The sequence below is a fragment of the Thermobia domestica genome, chromosome 11 (assembly GCF_964235325.1).
Source record: "Thermobia domestica chromosome 11, izTheDome1.hap1.1, whole genome shotgun sequence".
NCBI lineage: Eukaryota > Metazoa > Arthropoda > Insecta > Zygentoma > Lepismatidae > Thermobia > Thermobia domestica.
In genome coordinates, this window is record NC_137464.1 from 189,314,816 (window position 1) to 189,329,388 (window position 14,573).

At 35.0% G+C, this 14,573-nt stretch overlaps 1 protein-coding gene across 1 annotated transcript in view; it reads left to right on the plus strand.

Annotated features, from left to right (window-relative positions):
* kl-3 (dynein heavy chain 8, axonemal kl-3) overlaps positions 1-14,573 on the plus strand; it is a 555,080-nt gene that overhangs the window by 329,022 nt on the left and 211,485 nt on the right. Inside the window, exons 40-41 of the mRNA XM_081731423.1 lie at positions 2,907-3,113; positions 11,772-12,017. Of these exons, the coding sequence (XP_081587549.1) occupies positions 2,907-3,113; positions 11,772-12,017 (453 nt within the window). The remainder of the gene's footprint in view (positions 1-2,906; positions 3,114-11,771; positions 12,018-14,573) is intronic.

The following is a 14,573-nucleotide window of genomic DNA, read 5'->3' on the forward strand; positions in this document are numbered from 1 at the left end:
TACAATTAAATATTACATGAAATCAAATTATCGAAATGTAATTAAATCTCCAAATACTATTGAACCTGTAATGAAATTAGTTAACACCATACATGCATATACAAAACATAAACATACATATACAAATATAGATATACATACATAGTAACACATTATCTGTACACATTGTTTCCCTATATTTTATTCCTGGTTTTATCCGATTTCTTCCATTCATCCAGTAATAAGTAGATAACTATACGGCTCTTATTATGCAATTACATAGGCCGCCTCAAATTAAGCTGTAAATAAAATATGTAAGTATATGCTATCATTCGTTATTGTAATTGTTTCAATGCAGTTCCTTATGCTTATTATGCAACTGGAAATAGAGTTATTTAATTATGACAGCTGACAAATATGAATTGAATATTATTGTTTAGGTATTATTAGCTTTCGTAGACACATTTCCCAATTATGCTTCATAGTTTCATTCTCATTAATCATATATATCCATACAATAGACTCACTTAACTGTGCACTATAAGCATTAATAATATGCATAGAATATATTTTATTTCGTTAATTCTCATCGAAGCTGCTTTTTTAAATTAATAAGATTAAATTTACAGTATCTTACGACCATTACCAAATAATTACCTATCAGCTGTACGAGCACAATCCTGTGAAAATATCCAGTAATAAATCGATATTATAAGGAAATTCACAAATGTAGCATAATAGAACTTCGAGAATCTTCATTCTAACCATTAACCTCATTAACATAGATACGCCTTATGTCTTCAGTGGGAAGTTATGATTATAATATTTGAGTGACATTTGCTAACTTGTGATCAGATAACGGGTCATCATTCACTTGAAATTTTGACGAGGTTAAAATAAGATTCAATTCATATCGGAAAACATCGGATTGTCAATGAGAACCCGGAGTGGGTTCACGTATTAGTACTTCATTTCTTTAATTTTCATCTCTCTTAGATAATATTCTAAATAAACTTTAGGTATAATTATAGTTTTACTTTTCACTGCAAATCGTAATATATTTGAAAAAATCCTCCAGACTTCTTCAGTTCCACAATTTATTATTTGAAAACTAGTACTTTTACTTAATAGTTTTAACAAATTCTGTAATTTTTTGTATCAACAACAGAATAATTTATAACATCTAATTTTATTTACTTTCTCCTTTTTGTATGTTTAAAGTTTATGGTGCAGAATTAGACCCTGTTCGTCAAAATAGTGGTAAATTATTAATAACTCACAACCAGTTAACAACGAAACATATTGAGTAATCATACTGCCATCTAGAAGTTTGTAATGCCATCACGAAACGTGGGGCATTACAACCTGCACAGAAAGGAAACCTCTGCAGAGCCAATAGTTTAAATTAAACCAGATATCTTTCTAATATCTTGTTTAAGTTAGCGTCTTTACTTCTTGTTCTAGCCAAAGGTCTCTTTCCACAGAATTCCTACATGCCATTTTATTAATAGCGGAAACTGTATATTTAATGCTGGGACAGACACAGTAGCTAAATACAACGAATGCAACGACGAAACAAATGATTCACCAACACGTTGCTTTTGACTTTGTGAATTGTAAATAGAGGGTTTTTGGTTTTCTATAGTATGAATGTTTACTTAATTTTAATATTACTTTTCATTAATATTACTAATATTCCATGTTCCAAATCTCATGTCCATTTTCTTTTGCTGCGGTCGTGCCAAGTTATCAGTCCTTGTCCGAGACTTTTGTGAATATTTCTGAGCAAGTGCTTTTTTTTTTTTTTTTTTTTTTTTTTTTTTTTTTTTTTTTTTTTACAGGATGAGGTTGTTAGCCCTACCCAAACCCCCAAGCTGGAGGACCACTCCTTGTCGGCTGTCCGCGACTGCTTATTCAGTATATTCGCAGCTAACCTCTATATCTAGAGGCCTTCTCCTCGATCTGCAACCTGAGGACGCGCCATGCCGTGGTGACAGGAACCCACGTTACACGGAACATGAATAATAGTAATAATAATAAAATCATATGGTTAATATAAATAGTAAGCGTTACTGAACCTGGATGTTTATTGGATGATTCTCTCAAGTAATTTATTTCTTACGTTTAAATTTGATTTACATTGGCAATGTGATTTCTTTATCTAATATACGTATTTATCGAAAATTAATCGAAGAAATTACCACAAAACACAAATAAAATAAAACTATGTTGTAAGATTGTAAAACCTTCATTGATGCTTTGTCAGACAGAGAAGAGAAAAACGAACAAGAAAAAGTACTAAAAAGTTACAAATAAATACGTATTTTTTTAAAAAAAATTCAGGACCCAAGAACCAAAAAAAAAAAAAAAACATATCAGACAGAGAATAAGCAGTATTATCAGTTGGTTTTGGTGAAGTTGCGAGAACGCGTAAGAAAGAAAAAGCCCCCCTCTTATGGAAGAACAAGAAATGGATTGTGCGTCACGAGAATGCTCCTGATACTGCTTTGAACGTTAAAAGCAATTTCTGGCAGCTAGGTAGACTCCAGTGTTGGAACATCCATCTTATTCGCTGGACTTGGCACAGTACGATTTATTCCTTTTTCCGAAAGTGAAATCCGCCCTCGAGGGAAATCGTTTTTAGACTGTGGAAGCAGAAAACTGCAGCGGTACTCAAGACAGTAACACCTCAAGAATTCCACAACTGCTTCCAATAATTAGAACTTCGTACGCAAACATGTACACAGAGGAGAGGGGAGAATGTGGAAGTGGATAACCTTCAATCTGTAAGTTTGTGACAATAAACTAAACTTTTGGCACCGATCCCATTATTTGTTAGTGAGAACTCGTATGTTATAAGAGCATTTTACTTATAGAGCTCTCATGTATTTCAGCTTTGATTAAAAACATTATATTAATTTCCTTAGATTCACAAATGAAGATGACAAGGAGTGGTTTCAAAGAAAAATGAGAGCTATAACTGAAGAACATTTTGGAGAACAGTATCCTGATGCTATCCCAACCGAAGATACCTACTTCGTAGATTTTCTTCGAGAACCTCCGGAGCCCACTGGGGAAGAGGAAGAAGAGGAAGCATCCTTAGAAGCTCCAAAGATATATGAGGAAATTCCAAGGTTAGTTTCTGAATTAACAATTAATTAATTACCCAGCTAAGATACTATATCTGTGTCTGCTTATATATAAGAAATTTGGGTTTCTTAGTGATTTAATACTTAGAACTCTAAAATGGTGTCGTCCTACTTGCGACAGTCCTATGTGCGACAGAAACTATTAACTGTTCTATGAGCGACCGATTGGATCTATTAACTGGACTATGAGTCACCGATTCGTTCATACTAAGATAATGGAAGAAGATAATTTTCCCTCTTCTTTAACTTGTTTCACGCTAGTGTGATTTAGAACCTAACAAAATGTACTATGAAAAATTTACGTTCCTAGAGGTCTCATTTCTCCAACCGTGTCACAATTACAAGGTACATTCACTCTTAACAATTAACAATTGAAGAAAATAAACTTTAATTAGATATCTATAAGAAAAGCTCAGTCCCCTCCCTTACTTTACATACCTTTACAAATAAATAAACAACATCTAGACATAAACAATTTGTTAACAAATACCCTTAACTTTACCCTTACATTCACATAATTATAAAGGGTTCTTTAATAAGCATTGCATTCAAGTTTTATTAACAAACTATTAAAGAATATGATGTATATTTTCCCTTACCTATCCCTCACACTTTATCTAGATTTGGGACTGGCAACGTATTGGTCATGCGTTGGCGTGTTTAAAAGTTGGGGAAAGCAGGATTTGTCAAAATAAATAATCTCTTAATACACACACACACACATCAGCGACTGTCTTTATCTTACTTAGGAACTTATATTGAGCAGTCGTCTGTCAAAATAACTTCTACATACACATATGCCACTTCTTTTCCTTGTCAAAATTATCAACTTATAGTAAGCAGTTTTTTTCTAAAATATATCTTACACATATTGTACATGTGCAGTCTATTGGGTTCCTCATCACTAGACTTCGGAATTTTAGGCACCAAAAAGTTTAATTTTAGGCGCCTAAAATAGGTACTAAAAATAGGAAAATAGGCGCTAAAAATTAAAAATAGGCTCTAAAAATAATAGTATAAATTATTACATACCCCTTTTTATTAACATCTTTTGTTTTCAGTGAATCAGGTGATTCATTCAGTACACAACTTGCTCATTCGTAATTTTGGAAACAGTAAATTACCAACAGTTTCTCAAAGTTTTCGACTGTCAATCTCTCTCTTTTGTCTGTAAGGATCATCTTTGCTGCCGAAAACGATCTTTCCACTGAGACAGATGTTACAGGAGCATACTTAAATTTCGATACATTTTTCATTTCCACTTCGTCGGGGATGGTTTCATCCTCTCCCATCAAAACTTTCCCTATACGAGCCAACACAAGAAATCCCTCATTCTTCTTCACTACACTTTCCCACTTACACTGCACTTTTTCCCCAACTTTCCCCGTAGCACTTTGGATTTTCTTTTCGGCTTCGTTAACTACTGACACCTGTTCACTAAGTGGCTTTCCCGTAGCTTCCAACTTAGTGATCGTCGTAGGTAAGAATGAAAAATTTGACTTGATATATACAAGATCTCTTTTGAGAATGGGATCTTTGAAAAGTTCCTTCAAAACTGAAACACTTGCAATGTTTTCCACACCAGGAAGTTCGCCAACAACACCAGCAATAGCGTCCAAGTTCTCTGCGTAATACAAAGCTGCTTCAAGCCATGTTCCCCAGCGCGTTAGGACAGGTTGTGGAGGAAGAGAAATGCCAGGCAGTTTTTCTTTAAAGACAGCGATTCTCGATGGGGCTTTGCAAAAAGTTTTTTTCATGTTAGAAATGAGGGCATTGACTTGAGGAAATTCGTTCCTGATTGTTTCAGAAATTCTATGAAAAGCATGTGCTACACAGGTAACATGGATGAGGTTGGGGTAGAAAGGTTTTAGGTTCTTAAACGCAGCAATCATGTAAGAAGCTGCATCTGTGCAAAGAAGAAGAATTTTAGAATCATCCACACCACTAGGATACAGAAGTTGCAAACTTTTGTTCACGGTGTAAGCAATTGTCTGGGCACTCACTTTCTTAATTTCCTTGCTACTTAACAAGTGAGGAGTTGAAGGTCCATCTTCATCAAGTTTTCCTACAACAACATTCACTATGTATCTATTGCATGCATCAGTAGTCTCATCGACGCCTACCCAAATGCTGGAATCGCCAATATCCTTTCTGATTGTATCAAGTGTATTGTTGTATTCAGAATCCAAACACGTTTTCCTGAGTGTTGACTCACACGGTATCGATTGCTGGCACCACTTCTGTAAAAACTGTCGGAATGTTTCATTTTGAAGTGTGTTCCATGGGATGTTGGCAGCGACAAGGGCTCTAGCAAGATCCGCATTAAATGTGTTCGCAGTTCCAGATTCAGATCCAGATCCAGAAGGCTGAGTTAACTGTGTCTGTTTCTGTTGTTTCTTCGCTTTAGATTTGGCAAGATGTCCAGCACCATCAATGTGTTGCTTTAAGTGGCACTTCTTTTCCTGAGAAACCTTAAAAAAAAAAAAAAAAAAAACGCTTAGAAATATATTTTCAAATGCTTCTTACAAAACTAGTGAAGATGGTGGCGTTTTAACTTTAATTTCGGTTTCAAATTCTCTAATTTTCTTCGTGTACATTGCGACTAGTATTTTCAAACGGGTCAGTTCGGGTCAGCTTATTGTTGGACACCCTCAGTAACGGGTCGGGTCAGGTCAGCCTAACTCGGGTCACGAGTCTGGTATCGTTAGACCAACTCAGTTCACCAGTCGGGTCGGGTCAAACTATCTCGGGTGACCCGACTCGACCGGTGAACTGAGTTGGTCTAACGCTACCCGACCCGTGACCCGAGTTAGGCTGACCTGACCCGACCCGTTACTCGAGGGTGTCCAACCAAAAGTCGACCCGAACTGACCCGATTGAGAGCACTAATTGCGACAACTACCATCACTGTTTGCTTGCCTTTCTGGTCGTAATGTGCTTTTTTTTTTTTTTTTTAATCGGTGAACGTTACATTATTGATTTAAAGTTGACAAAAAGGCAAACTTGTTGGTCTACCTCGTTAAAGACCAATATACCCCAGTCCCATTTCGAATCAGAACAGATCAAATAAAAGACTAATCGATGAGCATTTTACTTCAGAATAATCCCCAATTTACAGACAGAAGCAATAAAATTGTATATCAATATCTGAGAAATAATATTTAATTTTAAGCACTGTAACTAATTTAATTTTAAGCACTATATTTTATTTAATTTCGAATGCTGACACACTCCAACTTGGCAAAAATTAAAACATAATTTGGCAATATTTTGTTTGAGATTTGGATGCCAAAATAATTGCATGAAAAATTTCAAAATATCGTCCCTTTAAAATTTTCTTTAAAACTGTAATTTACAAAATTTTTAACTGATTTGAACCAAATTTTCCCCAAAATATGATTAAAATGTTTCAGTGTGAAAATCAGTGACCTGTCAAAAATTTAAAATAAGGGCCGTTTTAAAATTTCAAAAATTCAAAATTTTTGCAACTATCAACTGACAGAAACCAAAGTTAGAACGAAAATAAAGTATTAGCAATGCCTTAGTTGAGCGTGAACATCAGCATGATACAATAAATAAAATTGGCGTTTTTTAATTTTTTTTTTTTTGGAAATTAGTTGTCTCTTGCGGCCCTGCGACAAAAGGTGTATGGATATTCTTCATCAGGAGAGAGAGAGAGAGAGAGCAATCGATTAGAATTCCTTTTTTTTTTTTTTTTTTTGGCTTTGGGGAGAGAACATCAGAGACAAATTCTTCCTTTCTTAAGATCTGTCCTAAAATAAAATTATCCGCAATTGTAATTCTTGTTAGACGAGTGTCAGACTGTTCTTTTCTTGCCCCTGTGTGGAATTTATTTGTCTGTAACTATGGATGGAAATCAATAGCATCTTAAGACAATAGACAGTAGCACCTCGAGCAAAATTGATAAATAAAAAAACAAAGAGACAAACAAGTTTCTGCTTCGTAAAACAAGTTCTGAGACAATCTATGAACCTCAAACGCCGTTATTTAACTATTAACAGATCTTTTCTTTCTTTTTCGAGAAAAATAACAAAAAAAAAAAAAAAAAAAATGGCCTTTAAACATTTTTCCTATCTTTTATGCTTTTCAAGATATTGACATTTCTAGTTTTTCTTTCAAACTGAAATCCTCGTTTTTAGATATTTTCGGGATGAAAGGATATATCCAGTTTCCTTAACTTTTTAAAGATAATCAATATTGGCATTGCACATTTCTTCTTTCAAACTTTTGGAACTGTTGGCATTTAAAAAAAATTGAATCCCGCCTTTCTTAACTTCTTTCGTATTTTTTTTTTTCTTTTGAAAAACGAGATAGCAAAAATATGTTTTCTTAAGCTCCTGAAACTGTCGAGTAATTGCTGGCATTAAACATTTTTCTCCGAAAAGAGGACCCCTTTTGGAGTTACTGACACAATATGTCAACTTTAACTTACATTGTTTTTAACCTTTACCGCTTTTTTTCGGGGGGGGGAGTCCTTCGGAAAGAACCGAGAATGCCATGTCCGCTTTTCTCAAGATCCCCGAGAATCCCTAAAACTGTTGAATGTGTAAGTCTAGACACTTTCTTCCATTAGCACTTTCAAAACCATCGTTCATATATTTCATTTAAGCAGGCTGCTAGAAGTCTTTACATTTTAAAGATTTTCCTGTGTTACAGGATTATTTTTATGTTTTTTCTTAACTGATCTAAATTCCATGTAAATTAGATTTTCACGAGTTCAGCAGCTCAGTAACGTTGTCTCTTAAAATAGTTAACCTCCCATTGATAAAGGTTTTACTTTAGCTAGCTATACAGAAACAAGGAGGGGGGGGTGTACAATTGATTTAATTAAATTTATAAATTCTGTAAATAAAAATAGCTTTTCTTACCTGCTTGCTGCACAATGGACAAAAGATTATTCTTCCATCGTATGTTAGATCTGGAAATTCTTGCAACCACTGGCGAATCAAGGTACTTTTTGAAGACTTCTCCTTTGGCATTGTTGCGTATGATACAAAACTTCTTTTTAAGAATCCTCAAGATCTGTGACTGGGCTGTAAGCCGTTGAGTCCAATTGTTCATGCGTTGTAGAGACGATGTATCGTTCTTGAACTACGTGTTTAAGATAAATCACTGCACTGACCCGAAAATGATACATGGATGGATACTCCAGTCAACTGAACCGCGTCACTTCATGAATCGTTTCTGTTCGTGGACTTTGGTTTTTCCCAAATATTGAAAGCGAAGACCCGAAGAGATTCTTGCTTCAATAGAGCTGTGTGTTGATTTGTGATTGTGTGTGTGTAAACTATTGTCCAAATTCCAGAGAGCTGAACGGATCACAGAAGAGCTGAAGTGAGCCGCTACAGAAGAGAAAAGGTGGAATAGTTCCAAGAATGCAGAACGGCAGGGAGGGGAATATTGGTTACTGCGATATGCACTTAGCAATAGCTTTGGTTTTGCCCCTGGGGAAAGAGAGACAGACAGAAAGAGATAGAGATCTTTCAGTACAGTGTCTGCAGGATGCAAAGGGATGGTTTGTCTTTGTCTTTCACAAATGGGCTTGACCTTGAGCAGAAATAGCTCAACTTTTAGAAACAATTTTTTACATACAACCACCCTCTGCGTTTCACTTCTTCATACGAGTTAGACTAAAATTAGCCTCGACAAACACACTCACTCTGCCTTCAGATTTGTCAATTAAATTTCACTCAACACTAAAAAAAAAGTTTATTTAAAAAATACAGGAATTTTGTATTTTTTGCAGTTTTAGGCATTTTTAGGCCAAAACGGCCAAAATAGGCGCTAAACTCCATTTTAGGCATTTTTAGGGCACTTATAAAGTGTTTTAATAGGCTTAATTCCTCATGATTCGTAAAGATCCGAAGTATTTTTTACTTCCTATAAAGGGAACAAAATAGGCATTTGCCTTAAAATCCGAAGTCTACTCATCACACAGAAAAATACGGTAAACAGTTCTTGTCAAAATTATAAAATATACACATACATAGTTTTTTCCAGTCACACTCATTAACATATGCTGATCAGTTCTGTCAAAATTATCACATACACACGGTGGAGCTTTTCCACATACGCAAGTGACCGCAAACACTTATTCATATCCAGTGTATGCTCGTATTCATGCGAATGGAAGATATTCTGTGGTCTAACTTTGTCTCTTTCCTTCTTTTTTTAATCCAAATTCAGAACCCGTCTATCATACAAAAGTTCGTTTTGCTAAGCTCCGTTCTTCAGAGCAGTTATTAGATATATGAGGCTCAGATGTGTTGTTTCTAGGGCAGCGTGAAGCTTATGATTCCAGCCCTCCACTACAATATTTGTTCTGTGCCTCTTTCGATAACAGTTCCATGTTTCAACGCTCATATGAGCATTCTCCAATCATATATCAACAAAGTAGTTATAATTCCTGAAGCTTGTCATTCATACAGGAGCCTTAGCACATTTCTCATTTGAAGTTTGACTTCAGCGTCCTCCTTGTATTCCCTTACCATACCGATATTCTGCACTTTCCTCCAAGTGCATTGATTAAAATAGTAACTACAACCATTGAAAGCCACTGGCGGAAATACTGCCCTCAAGCTTGAAACAGCTTTCTGTAAATTAAATACAGAAAGCAGAGCTTTTGAATAAAGGGGATATTACAATTGGATTTTCAATAATTAATTACATAAGAACATATTTTTCACGGAAACATCCCTGTTGTCTCGTTAAGTTATTTAATATATTTTATGTAAAGTTTAAGTCAAAATTAAGATAAGTTTTATTTGGGAAAATATATTTTAAGAACAGTATCACTGACTATTGTACGTTTCACAGCTAGTAACGCCAGAGGTAAACATATCTTACGAGAGAGAATCATATCATCTTCCATCATCTCAATGTAAATGAATCGGTCGCTCATAGAACAGATAACAGTTCCTGTCGCTAATAGGACTGTCGCTTCTAGGACTAATTCCTCTAAAATAATGTGTCAATGGTTTTGAGATATTTACAGTGAAACCTCTACTAACGGACACCTCTATAAAGCGGACACCTCCCGTAACGGACATATTTTGTAATCCCCAAACACTGTAATAGGATAAAACATATTGGGAAACCTCTGTAAAGCGGACACTCTCTAGTACGGATACGGACAGACTTTTCTGTCCTTTATAGGTATTATTTACCTCCGTATTACGGACAGTTTCTCTATAAATAAGTTGAAAAGTATTGTAAAATTACATTTTTAGTAATTCATACATGTGTCATCAAGAAAGCATTGTGACATTTTGCCTCCTCAACTGTCTACTCAGCAATCCAGACGAAGAGTCTCTGTTTAACAACACTCTCATGTCCTTTGCTTGCATTCCACTCCCACCCAAGCTGTTTTAGACACAAAAGTGATTGACAGTTGCCCGCCGTTTGGAATGCAAGCGTTATTCTACTGTCCCGCTGGAATCTCTAACCAAGCAGAAGACAAGTTCGGTAGTTTTTGCCCGCGGGTACTCATATGGTCACAAAAAAGACACTACTGGACTGCAATTAACCCACAAATTAAAGCGACATACTGAAAACGTAGTAAGTACTGATAAGTGTAAAGTGCAGAGAGCTATAACATCTTATTTCCATCTTGTGCCTCGAACATAGAGTATTGGACAGCAGAGGACAACACAGGTACAGTAACATTTTGGTAATATTCGTGAATACATGATTCATCCAAAAATAGTGTTACTAATTGCATATTACCTTCTTTACTAGTTTACGTAAGAAAATATCAAAACCTCTCTAAGGCGGACACCTCTCTATAGCGGACAATTATTGATTCCCCACGGCTGTCCGCTTTAGAGAGGTTTCACTGTATTTACATTATTTCGCTAAATAATTGATAGAAGTTTAAATTAATGAATTTTCATTATAGAAGTAACATTATCAATACCAGAACTTTCCCATTTCCGTATAATCGCATTTACTCGTATAATATGAGCAGAACTATCTTCTCGAATGTCATACGAAGTGGTCTCCATAGGCAAAATTTTCACTTACTGCTCATATCAAGTGAGAATTTTTTTTTTGGGGGGGGTATTTTCAACGTAAGACATAAATAAAACTATCCAGAGTAGGGAAATTTTTTCCATCCTCCTCCAAGTACTTCACTTGATGCGATGTACTGGGTATTTCAAAACAACACCGACAATGTTTGGAGGTGATTCCTGACACCAAGATAGGACAAAAAGTATAGACCAACCTGGGTGCAGAAATCCGTCATTTCGGAGTTATAGGCTGCCGAAAACATGAAAAAATGAACTTTAAAGGCCCATAGCTCCAATACTATGGGACCTACCGTAGTCGGGTCAAGTCTTCACTTACGAACTAGTATGTGCCCTATCAAAAAATACATGTTTAAAGAATCCTAAGGTACTCACGCAACAATTTTTATAGAGGGAGTTTAGCTACGGACATATAATTTGAAGTTTCGACCAACTACCTCTATAAAAATTGTTGCGTGAGTACCTTAGGATTTCTAACATGGACGCATCACTATGTAAAGTTAGGAATCTTGATTCAGATATAATTTTACACTTGCCAACGTAAAAGATATAGTATTATTAAATCAATTATATGTGTAATATGTTACTTTTCTAGTTACGAGTTTGTCACAAATAAAGTTTTCGAATATATGGACGGTTACAATGAGAACTGCAGAGGACTGAAAATGGATATGGTGTTCTTTAAAGATGCTCTTATCCATTTAATGATTATATCAAGGATAGTTCGTACACCTAGAGGCAGTGCGTTGTTGGTGGGAGTTGGAGGATCTGGAAAACAGTCCCTCACAAAATTGGCCTCATTCATTGCAGGATACAAGACCTTTCAGATTACATTAACAAGGTAAGACAATAAATTTAATATTTTATCATTTTAATGCGTGGTTCTACATGTGTCTTACTGTAAAGGTTATTGGGCCAATCGACACTTAATCGTTTCAATCAAAACGAATCGGGATCTCTGCTTCAGCACTCGTTTATTACGTTCATGGACGCCGCCATACTTGAACCAGAGTTGCCAGACTTATTTTCTTTCTTACACTAACTTACAATACAAAAAAGCTATTCGCAATACACAGTATAGATAACTACTAGTACAAAATTATAATAACAATACTGGTCCTTTTGATTCCTCTTGAGTCATTATTTTCTTTATCTGATGAGTCTTCATTTCCTGAGTCACTAAAGGTCTCATTTGTTTCCAGAGGTTGGAAGCTAGACGTTTCTTCTAACTCTTCATTCTCCTTCTCTTGAAATTTGATTTTACTCCACTTTTTGTCTTCCCGATCTGACTGCAATTCACAAGTCTGATTATTAAAAATCACATCTCTGGCAATCTCAACCTTTTTTGTTTTTGGAAAGTATATACGGTAACCCTTACAATGTAGGCCATATCCAACGAAAATTCCTTTTTCAGTTTTTTCATCCCACTTAGCTCTCTTTGTTACGATCGTGCTTTCCACGAATCGTAACAGTCCATTCATTAATTGTTATTAAATGTATGTATTGTTGTTAATCTTTGCTTGTTTACTTTTAAACATTATTCGTTTAAATACGGAATTTATGTACAAGGGTACATGTTTACAATATGTTCGTTTTGTTTAGGCTTATATTGCCATCTCGATTGTAAATAGTAGTGCGTAATAAAAATTCAGTTTAATAAGCAAATATTTTGTCATAAACACCAGTAATTATTAACAACATTAAAATTTAGGAGGAATATAGCCTTTTCTTTTGTATAAAAACCGAAGTAGAACAATATAGAATTTTGTATAATATGATGACAATTAAATGTGACGGATGTAAACAAACATTACGTATTAGGCCTAAATCCGATATGTTTAATATGTAAAAATTTAGTCATGCACGGCAGTAAAGCAGCAAGTTTAAGAAATAACAGGCATAATAAATTTATATTGCATTTTAGATGAATTACGAGAGTAAATTGAATCAGTTTTGTAGTATTTTGAAACTTATCCTTTGGTTTATCGTACATAACTTCAACGAAAACAAGTCATGTTTATAATCAGATAACAGGATGGACTACGCGAGTGGAAAGAATAAATAATTTGACAAAATGAGAATCGTGTAATTAGAAATGAATATAGAGAGGGTAGTTTTCTTTTAATTAGAAAAGAATTTAAGTATTAAAATTAATGGGATTAATGTACTCCAAAATTTGTTTATAGATGTAAACATTAGTCTGCTCCCGAGAGCGCACGATGATTTACGGGCGATTACGATGTGGAGATTTAAAGAAGCTAGGATCCTGCAATTAAGTGCCCACAAAATTAATTAAAATTTTGTAGCAAAAGAAGCTACAATAGAACTGAAAAGTAATAAAAAGTGGTTGCAGAAAATATATGCTGCATTTTAGAAGTACCTAGTAAGGAGAACACAGGTAATGAGATTGACACTTCAAATAAGTTATCGTCTAAATTCGAACATAATAAAGGAGACATTATAATAAATCCTGCTTCACTTGGTCGATTACACAGGGCCGCATAGGTTCTGTTGTTTTTATAATTTTGGGTGTTTTATATGTATTTGAACATGCTGAAACCGAAACTGGCTCTAGTTTTCTCATATCACGTAAGAATTTCTCACAATTCACGATTTATATATGTTGATTGCGGTATGCATGTTTAAGCGTAATTCAATTGATTGACGCTAGATGTCACAAGTACGTGGTGAAATTATCCAGGCGGTAATAAAAATGAATATGTTTTATATGTAAGGAAGTTTAATTTAATTAAATTAACTAAAATTTTGCCTGCATGAATGTTTAAAATATTTCTATATCAAACCTTGTTATCTCATTTCAAATAAATTTCGTTTTTAATTATTGCAAATCTTAGATATTTTTCAATAGTATGAAGCGTTATTATCTTCGGCTATTGATCTTTTGTAGTTCGTTGAATACTGTGTTGCCATGGCATTTCGTGGTTGTAAGAATAGACCAGATTTATTTTGTTACACCTGTGGTGAATTTGTTCCACACTAATAAAGACAGAAAATTGCAGATTTTGTAAGAAAGGCATATTTCGCATACTTCCGTATGGAACTTGGAAATCAAGATAAATCGTGGACTCCACACAATCTGTGTAGATCTTATGTGGAATCGTTATGGAACTGGAGCACTGGAAGGCGGTCATCTATGCCATTCGCAGTACAAATGGTGTGGAGAAAACCCAAAAACCACAGCGACGATTGCTACTTCTGTTCTGTGAAATTGTAGGATACAATCTCGAAACAAGACAAATATAGTGTATCCCAATATTCCCTCTGCAACGAGACCTGTGCTGCATGGTCTAGACTTGCCTGTTCCGACACCTCCATCAAGTCTTGAGTTTGTAAGTGATCCTAGTTCGTACAGTCATTCAGTGGAAAATAGTGAAAT